At 36.0% G+C, this 26,157-nt stretch overlaps 4 protein-coding genes across 6 annotated transcripts in view; 1 reads left to right on the top strand and 3 right to left on the bottom strand.

Moving 5' to 3' along the window:
• The first annotated feature begins 741 nt into the window (after positions 1–741).
• On the top strand, positions 742–3,469 carry LOC122717213 (UBX domain-containing protein 7). Of its 2 annotated transcripts, XM_043941069.1 has the most exons (11): positions 742–866; positions 999–1,045; positions 1,201–1,446; positions 1,524–1,798; positions 1,903–2,169; positions 2,276–2,336; positions 2,410–2,546; positions 2,649–2,697; positions 2,807–2,892; positions 2,979–3,148; positions 3,225–3,469. In XM_043941069.1, exons 2-10 carry the CDS (start codon positions 1,006–1,008, stop codon positions 3,135–3,137), a joined length of 1,320 nt encoding a protein of 439 aa, XP_043797004.1. In that variant the 5' UTR covers positions 742–866; positions 999–1,005; the 3' UTR covers positions 3,138–3,148; positions 3,225–3,469. The 2 variants fall into 2 exon arrangements, with proteins under 2 accessions (XP_043797004.1, XP_043796994.1); XM_043941059.1 differs by having other exon boundaries at positions 2,979–3,469.
• A 172-nt stretch (positions 3,470–3,641) lies between these two features.
• Positions 3,642–5,719, bottom strand: LOC122718216 (PRA1 family protein 3). Of its 2 annotated transcripts, none has more exons than XM_043943079.1 (4): positions 5,245–5,719; positions 4,948–5,165; positions 4,657–4,825; positions 3,642–4,073 (listed from the first exon to the last, which is right to left on the bottom strand). In XM_043943079.1, the coding sequence occupies exons 1-3, from the start codon at positions 5,442–5,444 to the stop codon at positions 4,686–4,688; spliced, it is 558 nt and encodes a 185-aa protein (XP_043799014.1). In that variant the 5' UTR covers positions 5,445–5,719; the 3' UTR covers positions 3,642–4,073; positions 4,657–4,685. The 2 variants fall into 2 exon arrangements, with proteins under 2 accessions (XP_043799014.1, XP_043799006.1); XM_043943071.1 differs by having other exon boundaries at positions 4,712–4,825.
• A 1,282-nt stretch (positions 5,720–7,001) lies between these two features.
• On the bottom strand, positions 7,002–8,975 carry LOC122717970 (26S proteasome non-ATPase regulatory subunit 6). The gene is made up of 5 exons (XM_043942567.1): positions 8,776–8,975; positions 7,995–8,346; positions 7,560–7,888; positions 7,307–7,475; positions 7,002–7,219 (listed from the first exon to the last, which is right to left on the bottom strand). Exons 1-5 carry the CDS (start codon positions 8,918–8,920, stop codon positions 7,045–7,047), a joined length of 1,170 nt encoding a protein of 389 aa, XP_043798502.1. The 5' UTR covers positions 8,921–8,975; the 3' UTR covers positions 7,002–7,044.
• A 3,057-nt stretch (positions 8,976–12,032) lies between these two features.
• The window catches only part of LOC122720041 (atrophin-1), a 33,600-nt gene continuing 19,475 nt past the window's right edge, over positions 12,033–26,157 (bottom strand). Inside the window, exons 6-9 of the mRNA XM_043946461.1 lie at positions 25,907–25,976; positions 18,974–19,123; positions 17,422–17,564; positions 12,033–17,295 (exon numbers count right to left, since the gene is read on the bottom strand). Coding sequence (XP_043802396.1) covers positions 15,277–17,295; positions 17,422–17,564; positions 18,974–19,123; positions 25,907–25,976 — 2,382 coding nt within the window. The 3' untranslated portion in view covers positions 12,033–15,276. The remainder of the gene's footprint in view (positions 17,296–17,421; positions 17,565–18,973; positions 19,124–25,906; positions 25,977–26,157) is intronic.

The following is a 26,157-nucleotide window of genomic DNA, read 5'->3' as shown; positions in this document are numbered from 1 at the left end:
TGAACATAATCATATAACATAATCATATATCATATATGAGTTTATTAATACTTAGTTAACTTCTTATAGTAGTTAAAAAATCTATAAATTCATCTAATATACATATATCTATGAAAATACGTTTAAGAAATTATTTTTAAAATCTGCGCAATCGCAAAGTTCCTTTAAATTAAATTTCTCTTGTATTTCATTTGTAGTATATATATATATATATATATATATATATAATGGAGTTGGAAATAAATCTTTCGGGATATCATAGAATAGGAAGGGCATATTTAATTTAAAATTTAACGTAACATTATTTTAAAATATAACGTAAACATTAATTTAAAATATAACGTAAATAAACAGATATTAAAATTCATTTCAATAGTACTTATTACATATGTATACTATTTTATGAAATATTTTAACATAAAAGAAACTATTTAATTTGTAATATTTTAAATTAATTTATTTATAATAGTTAAATAAAATTAAAAGAATTAGTAAATTATTATAAGATATATAATACGATAAAGAGAGGATGAACTCAATGTTTACTGTATAAATTTATATTTTCTTTTTTTATTATTATTTACTCTATTTTTTAATATGTTGATTATAATTATAATTATAATTTTAACCTCTGGTATTGTAAGATATGTCAAATAATTAATAATATTGATAATTACATATTAAATAAATAGATAAATTTAATTATATAGCTAAAGTATATATTATAAAAATATGGTGATGTTAGATCTATCTTATATTTCGTTTATGACTATAATATTTCTGAAATCGTTGAATGTTGAATCACAGTGCAGACAACCTTTTTGTGTTCAACATAGGACATGAACGACGCTTCGCATCATTGCAATGTAAAGATTACGGAATATTAAATTTAAAATCAATTCAGCTTCTTAAGCGACATGAAATGTCATGTAATTAATATTAATTTATAAATTATGTTAATATTTATGTATTTTATTTTTCACATCTCTGTAATTTAGAGACATAATGGATCAAGAACTTATTGAAAAATTTATAGAAGTGACGGGTAAGTAACATGTTATTTTAACAATATATGAAAAATTATATAAGCACATTTTACATTAATGTTTGCTGTCTGGAAAATTTGCAAATAACATATTTATTATATCTTAATCTATATTTAAATAATATTGATAAATTATTTTATATATTAATTATTAGGGGAAAGTGAGGCAACAGCTCGTCAGTATTTATCATTAGCTGATGGAAATGTAGAAACTGCAATAAGTTTAATGTTTGATGGTAGCCAAGCACCTGAACCATTATGTACACCTGATCCAGAACCAGAAGTGAGACCTCCTATTTTACCTATGCAGGAAGTATTAGTGCCATCTGGTCCAATATGTTCTCTTCCAAGATTGTCCACTAATGTATTTGACAGATTCAGAGATTTTGCTGTAGAGACTCGTGAATATCATTTTATTTTAATATTTTATCAATAGGTAATATATAATATCATTATTGAACATAATCATATTATATAGAACGGCAAGAAGAAGAAATGGCCCGAAAAGTAGCCGGAGTTAAACAAATATCTTATTGTAAATCAAAAAGATTGGAAGATTTATTTCGTCCACCATGTGATATTCTCTTTCTGGGTTCTTTTATGGAAGCCCGTGAACATGCCAAATCATTAAATCGTTGGTTACTTGTAAATATTCAAAATCCTCAAGAATTTTCTTGTCAAATCCTTAATAGAGATGTATGGTCCAATCAACAAATTCAAGAAATTGTAAAGGATCATTTTGTTTTGTGGCAAGTAAGTTATCTTGAAATATTTATATTTAAATTTTATTAAGATTATAGAATATATTCATATATATTATATGAATATCATATATAATATTATGTTTCTTTAAATAGGTTTTGTCAAATACAAGTGATGGAAATCGCTACGTTCATTTATATGATGTATATGAATATCCTTATGTAGCAGTAATAGATCCTAGGACAGGAGAATGTATGAAAACTTATAATCATATTACTGTAGATATTTTAATATCTGCTTTAAATGATATGTTGAGCTCTCATCCATCCCCAGAATGTGTATCAAGTGATTCAGTTCATTCTAAAGAATGGAATAATTGCACTGCCACAACAACAAAAGAATGTTCTTCATCTAATTCATCGGTACATATAGAAAAAAAAAAATTTAAATTTACTAAATTATTAATAAAATGTTTTGATTTTTATTTATTTTAAAAATTATTACATAAATAATTATTTTTATTTATAGGATTGTAGTAATAATACTATTAAGGCATTTAAACATACAATTGACAACTTAAATGACACAGGTAAGTGATATTTATAAAATATTTAAAATGTTTAATATACTTCTTTTATTTATATTACAAGATTATTATACAGATAATATAGATATTAAGAATGATCTAACATCTATTCAAAGTTCAAGTACAAATATATCTCTTGATACATTTGAAAATATAAGTAAAAAAAGGAAAATGAACGAATCAGATGAAGCAAATCAGGAAACAAATTCAAAGGTATATTAAAATATGCATATAATTTAAAAAAAATTAAAAAAAATAAAATTTAAAAAAAAATATATATAATTATTTAAGATTAATATACATTTATTATTATAGGATGAACAATCATATAAATTGAAATCCGATTTTAACGAAATTAAAAGCGGTAAAAAATTATTACGTTTTAATTTAATCATATTAAATTTTTTATAAATGATATTTTTTAGATTAATAAAAAAAATTTTATATTAATAAAAAATATATTTTTTTTATAGACAATGAATCTGTTATAAGACTTTGTTTAAGACTGCCAAATGGTAAGAAAGAAACAGTGTCAATGTCCACCACTGATACAATAGAAGTAATTATAAAATTTTTATTAACAATATATTTAGAAGTCGTAAATTATAATACATTATAATACATTAATTTTTTTTTTCTTTACAGAAATTCATAAATAGAATGGAAGATATGGGTTATGCATCAACCAATCATACTTATTTAGTACCATTTCCGAAAACAAATATTGGAGCGCTTCCACCACAAACATATTTATCAGATACGATTTTATTTCCAGCAAACACAGTATTTATAACAAAGATATAGTGGTCTATTAGGTAAGTACCTTTGTGTTGTTTTGTTTCAAAAAATTAAATGATGTTTAAATAAAAAAAATGTTATGCTCTATTGCAGATGATACATTATAGCGCGAGTATCTCTTTTTATCTTATTACATTAGGAGAAAATATATTATAAGTTCGATAAATATTACGAATCTTAAAGTATATAGAAATGCATTGTGACCATAAATGTTCAATTTATTTGTGTATAATTCCAAAATCATTATATTTGTCAATATTCAATAATTCTTAAAATATTTTACATAAAATGAATGAATTATAAAAATTTGATTTTATATAAATGGAAACGAAATTATATTATTCATTTTTAAAAATAATTACAAAATAAATTTCTATATTTTCATATAATTATAAGTTTTCAGTTTAAGAAAGACTGACATAAATAAGTTTTATTTATATATTTGAATAAAAAAATTATATTGGATAATATTAAATTTTGTATCTTACATATATTGTAAGATTTGTACAAATTACATAAAATTATTTATTTATATTATTTTATATTACATGTATATTTTCAGTACAATATATGTCAGTTATATTCATATGATTTACAAATAGACAACCTATTTTAGTAATTTACATAATTCATATCTATTTGTTGCAGCTATACTTACATATGATTATTATTTTATAATATAGATATTAATGATAAGAAAGAATTTTTGTGTGAGTAAATTCAAAATGTAATTCTGTTCTTTATAACTATGTGAAATTTTTTATATATGTAACTCTCACCTAATTATCCACAAATATTTTTCTGTGACTTTAGCAGCATCCGACTGTTAATGACACATATTCACTGCCAAACGTTGTTACAATTTGTTGTATGAAGCTGATTATTAGTGAAGCGATTGATTACAGGTTTTTTGTGTGCGCAAGGTTATACCACTCGTATGTTCTGCGTAATGAAATAAGAAATAATAATGCAAAATTTAATGTAACAATAAATAGTTAATAGAAATCTTAAAAATATTCATGATATAAGTCTTTTTCTTTATATGTAATTATAATATATAATATTCAAGAATAAATATATTTAATACAGATATATTATGTACATAAGTATATTAAACAAACTAAATAATACATGATTTGAAAATTTTTTTATGTAAAATTATTACATAGATTTAATAATAAAAAATATAAAATCATTATTATAAAATCACAGATTTTATATATTCCTACAATTATTGACATTAATTGGTTTTTAAATTTTAACTTACCAATTTACACATAAAATGTAATAAAATGAGTATATATCAAGGAAATTATATCACATAACAATGCTATCGTAATACAATTATAAAAATAACTGAATTGTAATTAGAAATCATATCTCAACATTATATATTAGTTTTTCTATTCTTAACTAATTCTAAGATTAACAATGGACATCTTGACTTTCATAAATAAGTAAAAATATATATATATATATATATATATATATATCTATAATTTCGAAAGAACATACAAAAGTATACCTTTCATTAACAATTGAATCAATACCAATTTATGTAAAGAATTCTTCTTTCATACCAAAATAATTTAAGATAACTCCCATTGGTGTACGTTTCAATCCCATACCCTCTATTTTGTTAGCAAGTTTGTTCTTCACGTTTCTTAATCTCAAAGATGCATGTATAAAAATCACTAAAAAATTAACATTAAATCTTTACATTAATACAAATTAATTAATTGCATTATTATAAATGAATTCATTATATAATTTCCTTTGTATCATATTATACTTTATGTAAAAAAAAAAAACTTACCACAAAATGACAATAAAATGCCAAATAATACAAAAAGAACTGAATTTATAGTATAAATAACAAAAGAGCCACAAATAATAGTAAGAATTACTCCAACTTGGGGATATGTTCGTTTAAATTTAAGCAATGATTCTTTTTCACTAAATAAATAAATACATTCACCCCATATTGCCATCGCTGCTGTTATACCAACAATCATTTTCACTGGATGCACTGATCTAAATGATTAAAAACATACAATATCATAAAAATTTATAACCTTTATAAAAACAAATTTTAATACGTTATTTTACTTACGCTACAACTAATATAATAGCAATACACATATAAAGATAATTCGTTTGATAATATACAAGATTATTTGCTACTCTATTGCCCCATTTTTCTAAATCTCTAAAATTAGGGAGTTGAAAACGTGAGGATTCCAAAAGAAAATCATATAAACTACGAAGAGGTGGTAATTCCCATCCATCGGCTATCGATATTGTTTTATCCATTATAATAATTGTAATATACACAATTTTAAATTGAATTAAATAGCTTAATTTTTTACAATACACATCAATCGATTTTTACACGACAAGTCTTGATATTTTTGGATGATGACGAAGACGAACGTCATACAAAGTTTATGAAATCAACGTATCGTTGTTCAAAAATAATTAGATTAATCGTAACTTTTACATTCTTTAAAAAAAGAAATAATATTTAATTTTTATCTTTTCTTTTCAGTAAAAAATATATACATTATTCATATAAATTGCAAAATCAATTTAAAAATGCTAATTTCTTAATATATTTACTTTTCTTCTGATACACGATAAACATCGATGAACAATATAAGTCAAAGTTACGTCATTTTTTATTTCGAGAAAGTTGTATAGCGCGTATTTTAAAATTTTTTCTGTTAATCTATGAATAATGAATTTTTATTAATTAATTAAATAATTGTTCAAATTTAATTAATTGAATTAATTATTTATAGAAAACGATTAAAATATAGTATAATTATCATTTTGGATGTAAAATTAAACTTTAACTCTTTCATATTACATATATAATTTTATTGTTGTTCATTTAAAATATATAATTTTTTATATTTTCCTATTGATAACATTTTTTAAATTTTTTAATTTGATTAATTAATTTTTCATGTATTAACAATATATTTATTAATTTTATTATATATTATGTGTAGTAATGTTATTTACTTCATCAAAGTTTTTACTATACAATAAAATAAATCGTTAATATTAAATACGAATTGCAACGATTAAAAAAAAATATCAAATATTATTTTATTTTGATAGCATTATACGCATCGACTCAATCATACACATTAATAGATTCTGATAATATTGATATTATTATTAATTTAATAACAAACTTCTAAACATATCTAATATAAAATTTTTGCTGTATTTCGATTTTTATCCCTAAAATCATTATAAAATGCAATAATATTTTCTTTGAAGAGAATTCGATTGAACGATATACTAAAACTTACATTAACTTTACATGACTTCTTATAGTTACAAAATGGACATATAAATTGTACTTCCATAGATTCAATTACTTTTTATGTTGAATATATAAACTTAAATATAATCTTTTTTTATATTTTATATAGATTATAAAAATATATTTACAAATATTTTGATAGAAGAATTAACATTACTTACAAATTTATAAAAAAAAGACTTATTTTAAATGTCAAATATATAACTTTATGACTTTATATTTTGAATACAAATAATAGTGGAAATTATAAAATATATCATTAATTAATATCAAAGACTAATATAGTTAATATTCAAAAAAACAAAAATTAGTGTCATCTTTTTGAATTTAAAAAAGAACGATTGTAAATTGTTTTAAAGAAATCGTTAAAAATTTGGAAAGACAGGATAATTAAAATCAGAATTTGTCAGAAATGACATTTAAGATGTATATTTCTATCGTAAAAATTGAAAATTATATTAAATCTTTGATACAAAATTAAGAGGGTAAAATAATAAAATTTCAAATACTTCAAGAACACATCAGACAATAAGTAGATGTTAAAATATGATGTCATGATTTATTCTCTCATTTTACTTAAATATTAATAACACGCGATAATTTTTGAACCCTATTAAGTAGCAAATCACCTTGTTTAACCATAGCTTGATATTGCCAATTTTTACTATCTGGTCTATTAGTTTCAACTACACCACCAACGCAATCAACTTTACAATGCAATCTTCCGGCAGCAATAAAACGTGATAATTCTCTGTAGAAAAATAATTAAAATAAAATATATTAAATATATAATAACTAAATATGGAATAATAAAAACGGAAATCATTGCAAAACTTACTGATCAATGTATTCTACTGTAACACCAAATGCTTCAGCCATATACTGAAGCGTTAAAGATCTATAAGATTCTAGAAGTTGTGTATAAGCGAGAATACGCATTTCTCTAACATAATATCGGTAATGCGGAAAAATTAAGTAATCTCTACGTAATAAACCTTCAACATGTGCTGAAAATATATTCAAATATTAGAATAAAATAATATATTGATTTAAAAAATTTCAATATTTAAATAAAAAGGTTATCTTAGTACCTAAATTTTTAAAGAAATCAGCATATTGACAATTATATAAAGAAAACAAATAATCCTTCACATCTGGATTACTATGAAGCACTTCCAAAATTTCTGAACCTTTGATAATCTTATCTCTAAGTTCATTCCTAGGTAAACTTATCATACTTAAATATACGGTGTATCTCACGAACGTATTATAATCCATAAGCTCATAACTAGTGAATGTGCTAATTGTATCCAAAAAGAAATTTGCAGCTTCTTTGAAATCACGAACAGCTATACAATATGTTCCTTGATATACTTTTAAACGATTTCGTCTATCCCAATCACCACCTTCTTCTATTAAACTAAAATAAAAAAGATAATATTTATATAATGTTGTAACTAAGATATATTATTCTATTCAATAGTTTAGAATCAATAATTTTTTCAAATTTATATATATATATGTACCTTTTAGCTTTTTCTATGTTTCTTGTAACATGATCATGATCTAAATAAAATAATCCAATTCTAATGTTATGAAATACAATATCTAATCTATGTCCTAATGATACAGTTTTATCGTAAGTTTTTTTGAATGCCGAAATGGAACCTTCCTTATCACCTATTCTACATAAATGTTCTGATTTTTTAAGATTAGCTTCTCTCACTTCCATTTCACCCAAATTCTTTTCAGCATCTTCAATTGCATCATCTAATTCTTTTAATTGTTCCATATTTTTAGTTTTCATAGAAGTTAAAAGAGTATCATCGACTGGCCAATTCAAATCTTTACAAACTTCTTCATAAAATGGAGCCATATCTAAAAAAAAATGATTATATATTTTAAAACAATATTAAAATATTCTCATTATTTATCATTTTAATTTATATAATTCTAATAATATAACATATATTACATATTTATAAATATATAATTTAAAATTTGAAAATGAAGAATAATAATGAAAAATGTGATTGTCTAATAATGAAAAAATATATTTATTAATTTTTTAATTTAAAAGAAAAGAAAGAAAAAGAAAATTATTGCATTAAAACTGTATGAAAGAAATGATTAACAATAAAAAGAAATAAGAAGATTAAAATAAATATTATGACAATTCCTTTAGTTTCTATTTATATAAAAATATCAATTAAATCTTAAATATCGAATGTTTAATTTGTTATTGAAATTTTATATTATATAAATAAAATGAAATAATTAACTTAAATGTAAAAAGTGCAATCTCACTTTCTGCTTTAATGGCATCTAACAGTTTGTTCTTTAAATATGGATCATCCTTATGTTCTGGCAAACTTAATAAAAATTTTGTTTGGGCCAATTCCAAATTGGGATTTTTCTCTAAACCCTCTTCTTCTAAATTTTCCAACGGCATTATAAATTCTAATTATAATTACGATACTGATAAACACAATTAACCCACACTTTGCGTTTTGCGAAGCATGAACTAAATAATATATAGATAAATCATGAAAATATATATTTCTAGAATTCCTCGATAGGTGGCAGAATTTTTTTTCATATTAAAGATTAATCATAAAAATTCTTTTAACAAATTTATAATAATATTTTTAAATAATACGTGAACGAATATTTTTTAAATATAATTGATAAAGAGATATGAATTAAATAAAAAAATTTGTATATTTTTAATATTTTTCGTAATTTAGGTTTTTTAATATAAGATACACGATTATCTTAAAATAATGAACACAGAACAAATCTTCTTTTAACGAATCAATTTATTTTTTGACACGAACTGCCAATGACTCAGGTAAATTGAGCCCAAAAAGAGAAAAATGTTTTCACAGGATTCGTTATATTTAAAATTTACAAGAAGGATTGCATAATGCGAGTTCATTCATTCACATACCACACAATTTAACGCATACTGGCAATTTCGGCATTTTTTTTTTTTTTTTTTTTCATTAATGACAGTTTTACGCGACACTGATCTTCGATAATATTGTTATAATTATATTTGAACAGTAACAACAGAAATGAATTGCAATATGATCATTGAAAAGACTAAATAGAATTCTAACAAAACGGCAATAGATCATTAAAAATATGCTCTTAATAAAAAGCTACAATATCATAAATTAAATTTCATATGTAAATTCTGTCAAAATAGAGTCGAGACAACACGAGATATCAATTAGAATTAATTTTATATGTAAATGTTGTGTAATTTAACATATGCAAATTTTTGCATGTAAATTAATTTATATGTATGTAATTTATAAATATATATAACATTAAATCATATTTTTGTGCAAAATACACAATTCTTATATTCGTGCATTTTTTTTTTTTTTTAATTGCAAATTATTCATTCTTGTGATTGCAATATCATAATTTAATATTAAGCGACATATCAAATATAAGAATAAAATTAAATTTAAAATTTTTTTTCTTGTGTATTTTTAAATAATTTTGATAAACATGTAAATAGTTTTTTCTGCTATCCTTCTTTCTTGTCTACAAGAATAAATATATCAATGAGGATTAATATCACAAACTGAATTACTAAATGAAACTAAATTATTCATTTGTAATCAATTAATTTGAAAAATTCGATATCGATAATTGAATGTTATATATGACATTTTTTTTTTTCTTTTTTTTTTCTTTTTTTTTTTCTTTTTTTTCCTTAAAGAAAAGACGAATGGCAAAAGAGATACGTATTTTAGAGAAAATCCTTTGTTTTAAGGAAAAACGTATCATTTATTGATAATAAGGAAACGATCGCAAATTCGATCGAAGAATCAGCAATCGAAATGTGCACGGTTGGTAAAAAATAAATCGTTGGATAACCAATGCACTCTTTGAATACAGTTTAGTTTACCGACCGATTTCCAAGGTAGATTAATAATGTAACATTCAACGCACATTTAGAATTACGAATCCAGCTATGCTACACGGTCATGAGATCGTTAAGCGTAAATATACATCGATTTGTTCCTTCGGACGAATATTAGAGAAGCAGATAGAATTTATCACGTATCTTGAACATCACGAACGAACGAACAACAACCAGTAATGATGTTTCAAATTCATAGAAGCGAAAGAATAGCATACATTTAATTAAAATTGAGACAATCGAGCTCATTTTATTCACAGCATATTTGAACACTTTTTCAATTGTAAACACATATGGTACAGTATTATCGTTATTATGTTCGTTCGGACGATCATATATAAAAATATAAGCGACTCGAATCTTTAATGATACTCTTTAATAATTCAATAATTAATTTTTGATTGTTGAAAAAATTTTTAATAAAAAGGCGTGAAAATGTATTATAAGAGAAAATGACAAAAAAAGATCTATGCCGAATTGATTTTGCTTTCTTTCTCATCGATCGAACAGACGATCAAATCTTTCTTTTTCTTCTTTTTTATATTCTTTTAATTTTTGCTTCTTTTTTATCTTTTATGATTTGTTTCTTTTTTTTTTTATTTTTGATTCAGAATTATGCATAAGTTATAATATAAATTTTGCACACGTATAAAAAAAATCCAAATGAAACGTTTTCGACATTGATTTGTTCGTGTGATCTCGATCTAATAGGAAGATGAACAAAATAGGAAGATGAAAGAAATATAGAAATGTAAAACTAAAAGAAAAAAAGAGAAAAAGAATAAAATTAATTAAAAAAAAAAAAAAAAGAAAGAAAAAAACAAACAATATGGTTCTCGATGAAACATTTGGCAGATTGTTGACGAGAATCAATTTGGAAGCAAGAAATAATCGATCTAACAAGTGAAAGAAAGGAAGAGAAGGGCAAAATATGGTAAAACGAAATAAAAATTGCGAATGATGAAAGATGCGTTGCCCTTCTTTTCCGAGTTGTACGAACAGCTATAAATACTCAGCAAGTATATTGTTGGTCGATATAGAACACATCTCGATAATCCGAGCGATCGATACGATGCTGATAATGAGAATTGTGACAGAGAAGTGGTTAAGGTAAAAGCGAGCGAGCGAGCGGTCGATTACTGTTTCGGCCACGAATCGACAGATCGGTCGATCGATCGATCGATCGGTCAGCTGGACATTCACACCGTTAAGTTTAAAAGGTAGAATAATAGAGGTTCCACAAGCGATTAAAAAATATGTCAGAGGCCGGTTTTGGCCCAAGCTCTCTTACTCGCTTACGCTCGAATTTTTTTCCTCTCTTTTCTTTCGATTTTCTTTCTTTTTCTGATTTTATTAATATTTTTATCATCATTATTGTTATTATTATTATTATTATTATTATTATTATTATTATTATTTTGTTATTATTATTATTTATCTTTACTATTAATATTTATTATTACTATTATAATTATTATTATTATTATTGTTATTATTATTATTGTAATTATTATTATTATAATTATTATTATTATTATTGTTATTATTATAATTATTATAATTATTATTATTATTATTATTATTATTATTATTATTATTTCGATACGATCAACAGCGAAACCACTTAAATCTGTATAATATATTTATACTTAATACTTAATTCTTAGCGATCAATTTACAATCGATTGATTCGATTAATCGAAAGGATCGATTAATTCGCAGCGATGGTTCGTTCCGTTCGGCACGGCATACATTCATTTCCGTTTCCCTGTTTCTCTTTCCTTCTTTTTTCTTCTTTTTTTCATTATCGACGAACGATTAACACCGACGACACTTATACTAGAACCGTCCTTTTTGAATCGGAATGAATTCTGAAAAACATCTACCATAGATTAATTGTCGATCGTACGCGCTTTGTGTCCTTGAGGCCGATAGAACAAAAGAAACATTCATTATATAGACATCAGTTATTATATCAACGATTTTCTCATCTATACCCTGTGCATCATTTTAAATGTTTCAACACATCCTATGTGATTACTCGATAAATGTTTCTCGCTTATCGTAGATAGTCAATATATAATATTTATACTTTGTATGTGTATTCTATAAGTATAGGCACGCGACGCGTACACGTGTGTATACTTATACATATGTATGTATTTGTTATATAGGTACGTTCGCGTATACGTACGCGTGCATATATTTATTTCTTTGCATGTAATCATGCTAGATGCGTAATTTTACAGCGTTGATTAGCGACAAAAGAAGATGTCGGTTATAGCATACATCTATATCGACTGTTCGTGATCGTGTATCGATAAACACTGTAATTCTCGATTGCTCGAAATGCAGCAATGAAATATACAATTAAACGAGAAACAACATAACGCGATAACTATAAAAATCACGGTAACGCATGATATTTCACAACGACGTCAATAGTCAACGATTAACCGATACGCATTAACCGATAAAGAAATTGCAACGAGAACGGTTATGGCTATGGCTGTAGCGAGTGCGAGGTACGAAAGCGAGGATGTCTATCGAATCGACTATCGAGATTTTATTCGCGGCCCATCTCTCTTCCATTTCTCTTCGCTTTCTTTTCCATTTTAAATCTACAAACAGATCGATTTTTTCCGGATTTTCCAATCCATCTTTCCATCCATTTTTTCCAATATTCTCTATATATTTCTTCAAATTAACAAGAAAAATTAGGAGATAAATATATGGAAGCGCTTGGTCGATCGATCTTGGATCATTCGTTCCGTATATGTCGATAAAAACGATGCAATCGAAACGGTTATCGTAAAAATCATTTGATTGCATCGAGTCGTTTCCATCCTGTGGCACAATCACGTGTACACGCAACGGAATACGTCTACTGTACATATACGTAGATGTAGGAGCTAAGACGACAAATTTTCAAAAGATGATCGTCGATCGTGAGCGTTCAATGCATACCTGTCTAAGTACTACTATACTGTGCACGTATAGGTTATGATTCGTCGCTTCTTGTCCGTTGGATAGAACATTTTCTTCTAACGCAAGCGAATCAAGCAAATTGTTTTTCTAAATCGTACAACAAAGATCGTACAACAAAGACGGAAGGAAAAAAAAAAATAACGCATTTAGAATTTAGAAGCGTTTCGCAAGATTACAATTAATATTTTAGAATTTAATTTAAAATGTTTTATCCACGATCGACTAATTTTAATCACGATCCATTCCATTTATTAGTTTTCTTTTTCAATTTAAACCGCGTGCAAAATTACTCGGTCGATTGCGATAAACCGCCACGATTCAACGAATCGAATTGACTAGATTCGCATAAAACATATAAAGTTTTCAATTAATCATGTGCCCACGCGTACACGTGTTATTGTTTTGACGTAACGTATCATACACTGTATAACACACGCATATACTTATGTGTATACGATACAGCGGTCGAAAAACGACATCGCATTTGTTTACACCACGAACTGAAAATATTTCCAAATTTTTCGGAATATCATCGAGCACATCATATCCCTCTCATCTTTCGATGTATCGATCGACTTTCGTGATATTTCCTTCCGATCATAGAGCGCGTTATTATCGCTTGACGATTATTATATCGACCAATGTTTCAATCGCAAACACGTATCGTATATATATATATATTCCACTAATTCGGATATATTTTGTCCATTGGATTGTAAAAAATGCTCGAACAAAAGTCGAACGCTACCGCTTATCAAATAGCAATCTCACTTGTGGATACATCGATTACAGCTAATAACGTGATGTAAACGATTCGTCGTGTACAAACTAACCAACTACATACCTTCTCTCGTACAACGAAAGGAACGGGAAAAGGATAAAATAACAATAAGGAGGTACATATACGTGTACGGTCAATTTCTCAAGTTGTAACGAGTCACGTTCGGAAAGAAATGTATACCGATTCGTTGAAACAGCAACAGATCGCACATGCTCGCCATTACAAAGCGAAACATCCGAATAATTGTCAACAATAACGAAAGCGTGTAACAGTAAGGTCGGAAAACGATGAAGAAAAGCGATCAACGTTGAACATTTTCCATTATCGAGGATCGATGCGCGATCACCGTGAACAGAGACGAATAGCATATCGACGAGCACGCCATCTTTCGAATCATTAACGCGTTTCCATACAACAATATCAACTAACTTCACAGCACGTGCTGTTCGTTCCATCGCCTTATCCCCTTCTTCTTTCCCTTTCACACTTTTCAACGCAACTTCGAACCGTGCGCTCGTTGCTACTCGCGGCATATAGGTACTCTTAGGTAACAGTTAATCGAGCCGTGGATGTAAAGAGAAGTGGAGGGAGAAAATCGAGAGGGCGGATTGAAGAAGTGAAAAAAGGAGCGAGATTGGGAGAAAGGATAGAAAGAGAGAGATTAAATGGGCGAAAGAAGGAAGGATTAGGAAGAGAAAACGCGCGCGCAAATCGCAGTATCAAGTCACGCCAGGAGGCGGATTGTTCCGGCGGATCCTAAACTGTGTAAAAATACGTAGAAAAGATAAACGTAGCGCTCGAATCGTTTGCTTGTTGCCCGTCTGTTTGTCCGTCTGTCCGTCTCTCCGTCTGTTGCCTGTTGCCAGTGCATACCTTTGTGTGCCTGATTTTATGGATTGACACGCGCGCGCGAGCAGGTACGCGCAGATACGAACGAAGTGAGAGCGTGAGCGTAAGCGCGTGTCCATGCCTGTTCCATGTTTTACGTGTGTGTGTCTGTGTGTGTGTCTATGCGTGCGTGTCTCTGTGTATATGTGTATGTGTGTGTGAGCGCGTGTGAGCGTGCGCGTTTGTACGTGGAATAGTTTTACATCGATTATCATACACCATCGTAAGCGAGGTCGACCGACGGTCTGTGATGGGAAGGGAGGTAAGACGGTGGCGTCGTGCCTGGCGAAGTACCTGGCGTTGTGCTACCAACGCTCGTGTAACCGCCGGGATAATTGGCGCTGGGCGCGTGAATCCCAGCCGGTGGGGCCGGATAGGCGTCGAAGGAACTAGAGTACGAACCATTGTAGGAATAAGGATTGGCCATATGACCGAGGGATGGATGCATTCCCCCCATACCGCTCATACCGCTCATCCCGTAGGTTCGTTGCATCAAGCTTGACTCAAGGCCACCGAAAAGATACCCGTTCGTCGATCCCATCGGCACGGGATAATGAGGTCCAGGAATTATATTCGGATACGAATTACCGGGATGCCCGTGGCTCATGCTCGGCGTGTAATTGCTAGACGCTAGATTTTCCACCGTGTAAGATTTGCTATGCTGTTGTTGCTGCTGCTGCTGCTGCTGCTGTTGTTGTTGCTGCTGCTGCTGCTGCTGTTGATGCTGTTGCTGCTGCTGCTGCTGCTGTTGTTGCTGTTGTTGCGAGTCTTGATGTTGACGCCCGTTCATGCCGTAAAGGGAACCGTAACCGTCGTTGGGCGAATGATGCAACGAAGTTGGATAAATAGCACCGGCGGGCGCCAAAGGGGGGCTGTAATTGGACATGCCCGCGTTGGGCATGCCGGAGAATCCGGACAGATAAGACTGATGATGGGCCTCCATTTTTTCCGCGAGGGATCCATCGTCTGATCCCATCCCTGGATGGGTGTGTTGGAGGCGTTGGCTACCACCATCGGCTATGCTCGGTATCTGATCGACTAGAGATTCGAGATCGCTTAAACTTTTCGAGGCGACGTCCTGCCCCCCCCCGTTCCTCTTCATGGCCGCGTACTGTTCGTGCGGATGGTGGTGCGGCGACATGGACGCGTGCGTCGGCGTGTGTGGGTGCGTGTGGGGGGGCGTCGGATGGGAGTGATGCGAGTGTTCGTCGGTGGTTTGGCTCAACGGCGTCGGCGTCGTTTGATGGGGATGGGGATTGTGAGGATCGGACGTTTGCTCGTGGTAACCCATGTAACTCGTGTAACTCGGGTGAGAGGGCGTCCCTGGGCTGCCGTGATGCCCCGTGTTCTCGGGATTCCCCGCTGGATTGTACTGGCGATGATCGTTGCTCATATTTTGCTGGGATATACTGGTGGGCGGCTCGAAATCCGGGTGCTCCACGCTCGGGGACGTCAGCGGCGACGGTTCCAAGTTGTTCTCCGAGGATATGGCCGTGTTTATCTCCGAGGATAGATCGGAATGAGTGAACGAGAGCGACATCGACTTTGGACTTTGGCTGTAGTGTTGCAAGTGTACCGGGCTCTGTTTCGCGTTTATACTGTACGGGCTGTCGTTCAAGCTTTGCCCGTAATAACCTGAATCGTTGATCGGCTGGGGATACGGGGCCATATGGGCGAACGTCTTCGGCGGTGAGAAGCAGTTGGGCACCACGCCCCCGTAACCGTCCCCTAGGTGGCCCATCCCAGGGTGCTGATGCTGCTGATGCTGTTGCTGCTGCTCCCTTTCCCTCATCTCCCGCTCCTGTTGCTTCTGCTGTTGATGAATTTTCTTCGGCCGTCCCCGCCGCTTCTTTATCACCTCGCCGTTCGCGTCCAATTTTTCGGGGTCCGGGGGCGGTTGATCCTCCGGATTCTTGATCTTCTTCGGCCTGCCCCTCTTCTTCTTCCCGGGTATCTGGGAATCGTGTTTCATCCCGTTCATCTCGCCGATCCTGCTCTCTCCATCGTTCGTCAACTCCTCGCAGTAAGAGGGCTTCTTATCCTCGATCGCCTCCTGCTCCTTCTTCTTCAACTTCGCGTCGGCGAACACTATGTCCGACTCGTCCAGATGGGAGATGGTGCCGTTTAAGTAATCGCGAAACTTTTTCAGCGCCGCATAATATGGCACCTTGTCCGCCGCTCGCGGAAGTTGCGCGCATCTCGCGCTACTCGATGGCATCACCCACATGTACTGCAATCGAATACATTCGTGGATAATTAGGCGAGACGTTCTCTCTTTCTTTCCTTTTTTTTTTTTTTTTTTTTTTTTACGGAATAAAAATTCGAAATCAATATGCCGTATACATTATTCCCTTACCGTATTTGTACCCTCGACCAGGTTGGGTTGTCTACCGAATCCGAAATCCTTCTTTCCAGAGAATACCTCGTATATAAGTTTACCGTTAAATACAGCGATTTTCGGCTTGTATTTTCGTAATTTTTCCAACAGGATGTGGCTGCCTGTAAAAGAAAGCAGGAACGAGGTTTGAAAAGTTTTATCGTGTATATAGGAACGTGTATACGTAACGAACGCGTGTATGTGTGCTTATGTACGTGTATTAGAAATATCTTTCAATTTCACTGGATTTTGTGTTTTGATTCGTTGAGTCGCGCGAGAAGTGTCGTCATTCGCGCGGCCGAGAGAATTTTAACGGTTTCGGTTGGCAGCACTGATACCGCGTGCCGCCAGTCCTCTCGCGACGACGATCGCGAAAAGTATCGCGAGTAAAAGTATAAGTTGATTCGAGTATAATCTCGCCAGTGATCCTCGTTGATTTTTTTTCTCCCAGCACGTTGACGTGACGAAACGAAACGAATACGATCGTTTTTCATTGGTTAGCGTATAAGTGAGAACAGTTTGGTGTTCGTAACCGTCCGATAGATCGTGAATCGAACCTTGTGGTTCGGGAAATTTTTCATCACTGGCAGGTATCCAAAGGTGGTAAGTAAACCAACGTTTATCGATAAACGTACGTTGTTGCTTGAGTTTTCGTCCATTCGATATAGGTCGATCCCGCCTTTGTACACTTTCGAATCATTGTTTTATTTCATTCTTCGCGTTACTTCTCGAGGTTAAATGTTTGAATACATTCGTGAAACAATAAAATTGTATTCGTATCAAACAACTCGAGCAACGTGGAAAGATTCTTCCTTTACGAAAATGAGAGGAAATTTTTTTAAGGAAATTTGTCCGAGAAAAATGCTCGGAAAATTCTATTCTTACGAAAAATTATTATTCAGCGTTTAACAAGATAATTTGTAACATGTATGGTTATTCTTTCTGGTTGGAATATAAAACAACGTATCGAACAGGTAGAAAATTATTTTAACGAGGCAACGCTTTGCTTTACGAAATTAATCTCTTTCGATTATTTTCGTCAAGTCGCGATACGTACGATAAGCTTCGAAATTATGCTCGATCTATCTCGATTCGAATAACCCAATGAACGTTAAAACGTGTTCGTCTCGGTTTAAAACAGTCTGGTTTTTGTGGCCCATATGTGCACGATCCGTTTAAAATTTTTGCACGCGTAGATATGTATGTATATGCATGTGCGCTCGTGAGTGTGTATGCGCGTGTATCTTACATCGAAATCCTTCTTTGTTCTTCTTTTGAAATTGAATGCAATCTCGAGTTATTAATTAACGACGTATTTTTCGATTTATATTTTCAATTCCTTCGATTTCAAAGAGAAAAAGAATTATCGATCGAAAGAAAATAATATTTTATCATTTTTTATATATATATATATTTTTTTTTTTTTATTTTTTCACATATACGAACAACGACGATATCGTTCTACGTACATATCGCATCGCCCACGTGAGATCGTTTGCCTTTGCGTACGTGTATCATCTCGTATACTGACCTTCTTTGATTTCTTTCCTCGTTAGATCGGCACTGCCTTTGGTGGCGCGAGCCACCATATTCGTGAAACCGATACCGAAGCGTAAGAGCTTGTAGTCATCATCTGCCGTCAATGGTTCGGGTGTCAATCCACTCAAGTGTAAACACTTCCCTGGAAAAGAAGCGGTTCGATCGTGGTGGTCAGAAAAGTCGAATCTCAATCGATCAATTTTGCGGAATTCGCGAGAAGCTCGTCGGCTAACTCTTTCGTCATTAACTTCCAATCGATTTACACAAATTGCAAAAGAGAATTTCTTATGAGTTTGATCAAACATCGTCCGAAAAACGGTGTCTGAAAATGCTCGTGTTTTTCATTACTAGATCGATCGAAAACGATAAAATCGATTCGAGTCGAAATAAGAGAAAACTCGTCTATCTTGGACGATAGATGGCGCATGGTATACAGTGTTAAATTATTCGCTTTTTGCTTCTCGTCATTACACGCCGTTTATTCATCCGTGGAACGAATTTTACGAAATCGTAGAAAACTCGCGAAACACCATTTTCTATCTCTTTATCAATTATCATTAATTAACGTCGCCTTCGAGAAAAAAATTGGTTTTCAATCAAATGCGAAATTCGAGGGAAACCCGTAACAAACAACGATATATATATTCGTCGGTAATAACGACGCAGGCGACGCGGCGACGGTTAATGGAAACACTACCGTTTAACGGATTAAACGGGTCTGGGTCAAGCTTGCCTCGCTCTTTTGTTTTTCTTTCAAAAGTTCAGAGTCATAAGTCACTTTCTTCTTCCGTAAAACGAGGAAGGGAAAATTTGTATTCGATTTCTTCGAATCGGTCGATCGAATCTAATCGCCACGGTTTATCGCGCGGATTGGAATAATTTGGAAAAAGAAAGAAAGAAAGAAAGAAAGGAAAGGAGGAACGGCGAGGCGGGGGACGGGAGTGGTGGGGAGAAGAATAAGGGGAAGGCGGGGAGCGAAGTCTGATGGCGCGAAATTACAGACGTCGGCCAAGTATATCCCGCGAGCGTTTACCCCTAGCAGCGGGAGCGGCAGCAGCAGCGGCAGATAGAGATTTATGACGCGGCCTCGGAAATTCTCTCCCTCTTGTCCTCCCGGTCTCGCCTCCTCTTGCACCACCGACCTACAACCGCACCACACGACCTTGGAGAACTTGGAAACAAAGTTAAACGCTCGTCTGCCGTGGCCATTGCCGTTCCCGAAGCCGTAGCCATACCCGCCGAGTCGTAACTCTCTAGTCATAGCCCGGTATCGCGTATACTCGTGAAACGGGGCGATCTGTTCCTTCGCTCTTCGAAATTCGACGCACGGGGTCAAACTTTTTTTTTTTTTTTCTTTTCTTTTCTTTTTTTCTCGCGGGGAAAAGAAAGTATCGGCTCGATACACGTTATCATCTGTACACGTGGATCCCTAGGAGGGACGACAGTGGCGGCAAGCCTGTTGTTGGTCTGTTCGAGCAGGACTGACGACCGATCGAACAAACTTTATCGAAGCGAAATGCGACCCTTCCTTCCCTCTTGTTCGCGCCGCTAACCTAACCCAACTTGACTTCCCTCGACCTTTCGCTCGTTACCTTTCCTCACCTTACCTCACCTCACCTCGCCTTATCTCCGCTTATCGGTCTTTCAAACTTTTATCATTTTCTTTCTCTCGTTTTTCTTCTTTTTTTTTCCTTTCTTTCTTTTTTTTTTTTTTTTTTTTTTTTTTTATATCGGAAATACTATCGTGGGTGGTTATCTATCGCGTCTCTTAAACTCGAAGTCGAACGTTCGAAACGGGTAGAACGCGTGGAAAAGAATAGGAGAGGAAAAAAGGCATTTGCCATGCGTAATCTTGAAACGAGAGCAAACTCGAGTTTGCCGATTTCCCAGGCGTTCGTAAATTTATCCGGAAACTTTCAAAGTCGAAAAAGTTTCGGTTTTCTCCGACTCGGTTTGACCGACTTAACTCGTTCACCCGAGTTCCGGGAACGGTTCGAGAGAGCAACAGGATCCTCGGCGTTGCGTTCCTCTTTTCTCCTCTCTTTCCATATTTCTCCAACGTGTTACGGGATCGGAGGAAAAAGAGGAAAGGGAATTTGGCGCGCTCGTTCTTCCCTCGTCTCCGATTCGAAAGGAAGTTCCGCGAAAAATCGAACGATTCCATCGTCTCCTTATATACCATCCACACCGAATTCTCGAAATTTCGTTGACCCAGATTTTTCGTTCTTGTCCTCGGAATCTGAATGAACGGCTGATTCGAGTTCGCTGCAGGGGATGCGAGGAGAGTCAGGTGAAAATCGATGCAACCGAGAGAGCGAGCGAGAGAGCGAGAGAGAGCGAGAGAGAGACCTGTGCGTGGGTACCGCGGGAGACCGCGCCTGGAAAATCAATTTTCAGGGTTTTCCAGGACGAAGACCCGTTCACGGAGACCTAGGAAAACCGTCAAGTGTATGCCACGATCCTCCCTTCTCTATCGTTCGGTACCCATCGCTATCCATCCAACTGCCACAATTTGCGAACAAGCACGTATAAAATCGGCGTAGACGCGTTTTAACGACATTCCCTTCCCGTAAGGAAGGGATCCGCTGTCCGTGATCTCCGAGGGGGGAGGCGAAAAGTACCGCGTCCCCCCTCCCTCTTTCCTCTCGAGCAAGGAAAGGATCACGAATCGAAGCGAAATCGGTCGAAGCAAATCGATCGCCCGCCCGATCGCCACGACTGAATTTTTCGCCACGACTCCGTCCGTCCAATAGGGCGGCGAAAGACTCGTCTCCTGTGACCGCGCCTCCTGCACTACCGCGCTCAGCAACGGAAGGAATCCTTTTTTTTTCGGCCGGGGAATTTTGAAAAAGATGGGGCACGAAATTGTAGGGGGGTAGTGTAGTAAACGTGCACGGACTGAAAGCTGCTATCGAGCGGATAGGCGTGCGACAACCCCTTCCCCGTCCCTCCCTCCCCCTCGGCCAGCTCTAGTTCTCCCTTTTTCCTCCCCCTACCTCCTCTCCTCCACCCTCTCCTGCCTCCCCTTTGGACCAGCAGAGCAGCAAGCTGGCAGAAGGGTGGCCGGTGGGTGGAAAAGGGAGGAGGAGGAGGAGGAGGAGGAGGCTACACGCTTTCCCACACTCACCGGCCAACCCTCCTTCGCCCATCTCGTTTCACCCTCCCTCTCTCTCTCTCTCCTCCTCCTCCACCATGTCCATCCCCCCCCCTCTCTCTATCTATCTCCATCTCTCTCTCCTCTCCTAGCTCATTCTCGCTCTCCTCTTCACCCTCACCCTCGAGCACACCGCCCTCATCCTCGCCCTCTTCCCTTCTCGCCCGACACAGCCGCCACTCATTATTGTTCCCACCACCACCACCATCACCACCACCACCACTACCACCACCACCACCACCACCACCACCACCACCACTACCCTAACCTCCTATCCCACTTGCACCAACGTCGACAACCATCAACCTCGCATCTCTCTCAGACTCGCGCATTTAACCGGCTTCCCCAATCTTTTCGCAGGTCACTGCTACTCTCCGCGATACTCTTCCACGCGCTGAATACGTCTTCTTTCCCTTCCTTCCTTCCTTCCTTCCTTTCTTTCCCTTTCTCACGGATATTTTTTTCTTCCTTTCTTTCCTTCTTTTTTCCTCTTCTTCTTCTTCTTCTTCTTCTTCTTTTTCTATCTCGCCACGAGAAATTGCGCCAAGTTCGTCAAATTTTTCCGCAAACTCGACCACCGGATTTCTATCTTCCATCGCGAGAACCAACTTTTATTCAAATCCCGATCGCCGATTTATCACGAACGAAGAAGGGATCGGTGGAAAATCGATAAAGTGGAAAACGCTTGTTCCGTGGATGGATAGAAATTTTCAACGATATATACCATATGATCGATATACCGATCGGGAATCGGTTCGATCGGGTGGCATTCCATTCGGGAAGAAAGAGTTTTCGCGAACGAAAACTCGAATCAAGTATTTCCCAACTAAGTAAGTAAGTAAAGTAAGTAAGTAAGTAAGTAAGTAAGTAAGTAAGTAAGTAAGTAAGTAAGTAAGTAAGTACGTTGGAAGTAACGATCGAAGGATGTAGGATGTAACGTGGAGCAAGAGAGCGGAAGTCGGAACTCTAGTTTTCAAGTTAACGAGCGTCTAGACTTACTTTCTACTTTGCAACACCGGCGATACCGCAAAGACGAAAATCGGTCATCGTTATCGATCGACCAAACTCCGAGTTACGACGATAATTTACTTTACTTTCCAACTTCTCTCTTTCTCTCCTCCGTGAAGGAGGAGATAAGAGGGAGATAAAAAAAAAAAAAAAAAAAAAGAAAGAAATAAAAGGGGAGCGATTTCGGGAGAGATAAGGACAAGTCCCGTGTTACGTCGCGTTACGTCGGGAAAAAGTATGGAACGATTAGACGACGACGAACGATAGAGAGGAAGGCGCGAACAAAGTAGGAGGAGTGGAATATATCCGTGGCGGTGGTAGTAGGCGAAAGCGCAAGGGTGAAGGAACGACAGACGCGGTGGTGGTCGCGTCTCCTTCTCCTTGTGCGAGAGGCGCGACGGCTCGATTGCCACGACCACGAAAAGTTTCCCCGGTCACGTTCAACTTTCGCGCCGTTGGAAAAAGCCCGCCGCTCGAATTGGGTCACCGACCGGCCGACTCTCGTCCTCCCTCCCCCCCTCCCCCCCCGCGATTCTACCCTACCACGGCGACGGCCCTTCTTTCTCGCCCCCATTCCTCCCCCCTCCCCCGGCTAAACTTTCGTCTCTTTCGTATCTCGCCCCGTCTCGTTCGAATTTCCAAACGCGTGCATACACGACTTTTCGCACTTTTTTTCCTTCCCCCCTCTCTTCTTCACAATCGACAAACGGGAAGAAAAATCGCGAGAAAAAGATCTCGCGTTTTCTCTTACACGTGTCGTCGCGCGGTGGACACGAAGGCGTTGACGCACGACTTCCAACTTCACTTTCACTCGTCGTCGCCACCGACCAAATACGAAACTTCAAATTTCGTAACGGGGACGAAAACGGAAGAGAGTAGTCGGAGAGCATTCGACGAGAGCGAAGACTTTTCTCTCTCGGCGGCGCGGTACTCGTCTACCGATCGATCGACACCGACTACTAACTCGTGGGATCGATCGAGCGTGGTCGAGCGTTACACCTCGATCGATCGAACCGCGGTTGCGAACAACTTGCCAGTATAATACTCTCTCTCTCTCTCTCTATCTCTCCCTAGCTGGAGAAACACGCGCGAAAGACGATCGACGACGCGCGAGCGTGGCCGATTATCCCAGCGACGGCGGCAATAGCACGAGCACTTGGTCGTCGTCGTCGTCGTCGTAATCGTGATCGTAGCGCGAAGCGAAAACATTCGCGGCGGCGGCGGCGTAGAAGGATCGCGCGCAACTCGACGCGGTACCGCAGCACACTGCGAGTATCGGGGCGCGCGAGCAGCCTCGATCCGATCACTGGGACCCCGCGTTCGCTTTCCACCGATCGAATCGGCTGAACCGCGCTGAATTTTTCGGGGTTTACTGCCTTTAGGCCCGGTCCGCTTCTCCCTCCCTTCGCGGCTTAAATTGACCCGTCGTTCTCGATCCACCACCCATCCTCCTTTCCCACGCGGCCCACCCACTCCTCTCTCCCTCTCTCTCCATCGCTGGCAAACCACCCCCCCCCTTCCCTCGCACTCCACACTCCACCCTCGCCTCCGCTCCTCTCCGCGCCACCGCTCGCCACAGCTTCCAACCTTTTTACCCCGTACCTACCCTGCTTCCGCCTCCTCCTCCACCTCCTTCTTCTCCCTCCCCGAGTCAACTCCTCTTCCTCTCACCCCGTTTTTATCCTCCTCTCCCTCACGCGCACCACTCATTATAGTTGCTCCCTCCACTACAACCATCCTCCTCCTCCTCCTCCTCCTCCTCCCCTCACCCCTTTCCCGCTCTTCGCAGTCCGCTTCAACCCGCTTCGTATCCCACCTCCTGCACGCCACCACCACCCTCCACCACCCGATCCACTGCTCTACCGCAACCCCGGGAAAACCCTGGAAAATCCAGCAGCGTACACCTAACTTCACCCTCTATACGTATACATATATATACATATACATATATATATATACATATATATATATATGTACATGTACGCACATATATATATATATATATATATACATATATATTTACATATATGTATACCACGTATGCGTATGAACATGAGCGACAGCTATGTACAAGTGGCGTTATACGGCGTCTAGTCGAAATAGTATTCCCTATGTACTTATGCACGCGCGACCACACCACGCGTACACGCTCGTAAAATGCACGCGACGGAGAAGAGCGCGCGCGAGAGATCGTTCGAAGGTCGATCTTGGACGATCCTCCTCCTTATTCTCCTCCCCCTCCTCCTCTCTTTCGATTGCGCCGGGCACGCGTTGTTTTTCGGCCGCGCGAGATCGGTCGTGGGCCGCGCGAATTGTCGACTATCCTCTCCGTCGTGGACGAGTCGTTCGCGTCGTTCCTTCTTTTCCCCTTCCCCCGCTCCCTGCCCCGCTCGTTCGTTGGTTGGTTCGGTTGGTCGGTCGGTCGGTCGGTCGGTCGGTTGGAAACCGCGTTAAAAATAACCGATGATCGTTGTTCGGTCGATCGCGTCGAGCACGCATCGAGCCAAGGAAAAATAGGGGGAACGACCGAGTTTTTCGATGAGCGCGCGCGTTACGCGCGAACCGGCTCGGATAATTTGCGTTCCAAGCGAGCCGCCTCTCTCGTTATACCGTTAATCACCGATTCGCCGATCTTACCGCGTTCTCTCCGATTTCCAGAGCAAAGGGACAACGCGATGATGACGAGAAGAAGAAGAAGAAGAAGAAAAAGAAGAAGAAGAAGATGAAGAAGAAAACGGAGAAGAAGAGAGTGGTTCAACTCACAGAAGTGGTTCCCCGGTCCGGCGTAGTGATGACCCTTGTAAGCGGCGAACAGTCCTGGGTTGATTCCAATCTACGACACAAAAATCGATCCCGTTAATCTCGAATCGATGGATGGATGGATCGTAACGAATATTCGTTCTTCCGTTCGTCGTTGCAACCATACCGCAAACAGGCAAAGAAATCCGCTTAATTTACCTTTATCGTGGTCGATCGATTTATCTCCCCAACGATCCAAAATGATACTTTAGTTT

The sequence above is a fragment of the Apis laboriosa genome, unplaced genomic scaffold, assembly GCF_014066325.1.
Source record: "Apis laboriosa isolate Shangri-la unplaced genomic scaffold, ASM1406632v1 scaffold11_cov152, whole genome shotgun sequence".
Taxonomy (NCBI): domain Eukaryota; kingdom Metazoa; phylum Arthropoda; class Insecta; order Hymenoptera; family Apidae; genus Apis; species Apis laboriosa.
Note: the sequence above shows the minus strand (reverse complement) of the source record. Positions and strands in the feature narration are given on the sequence as shown.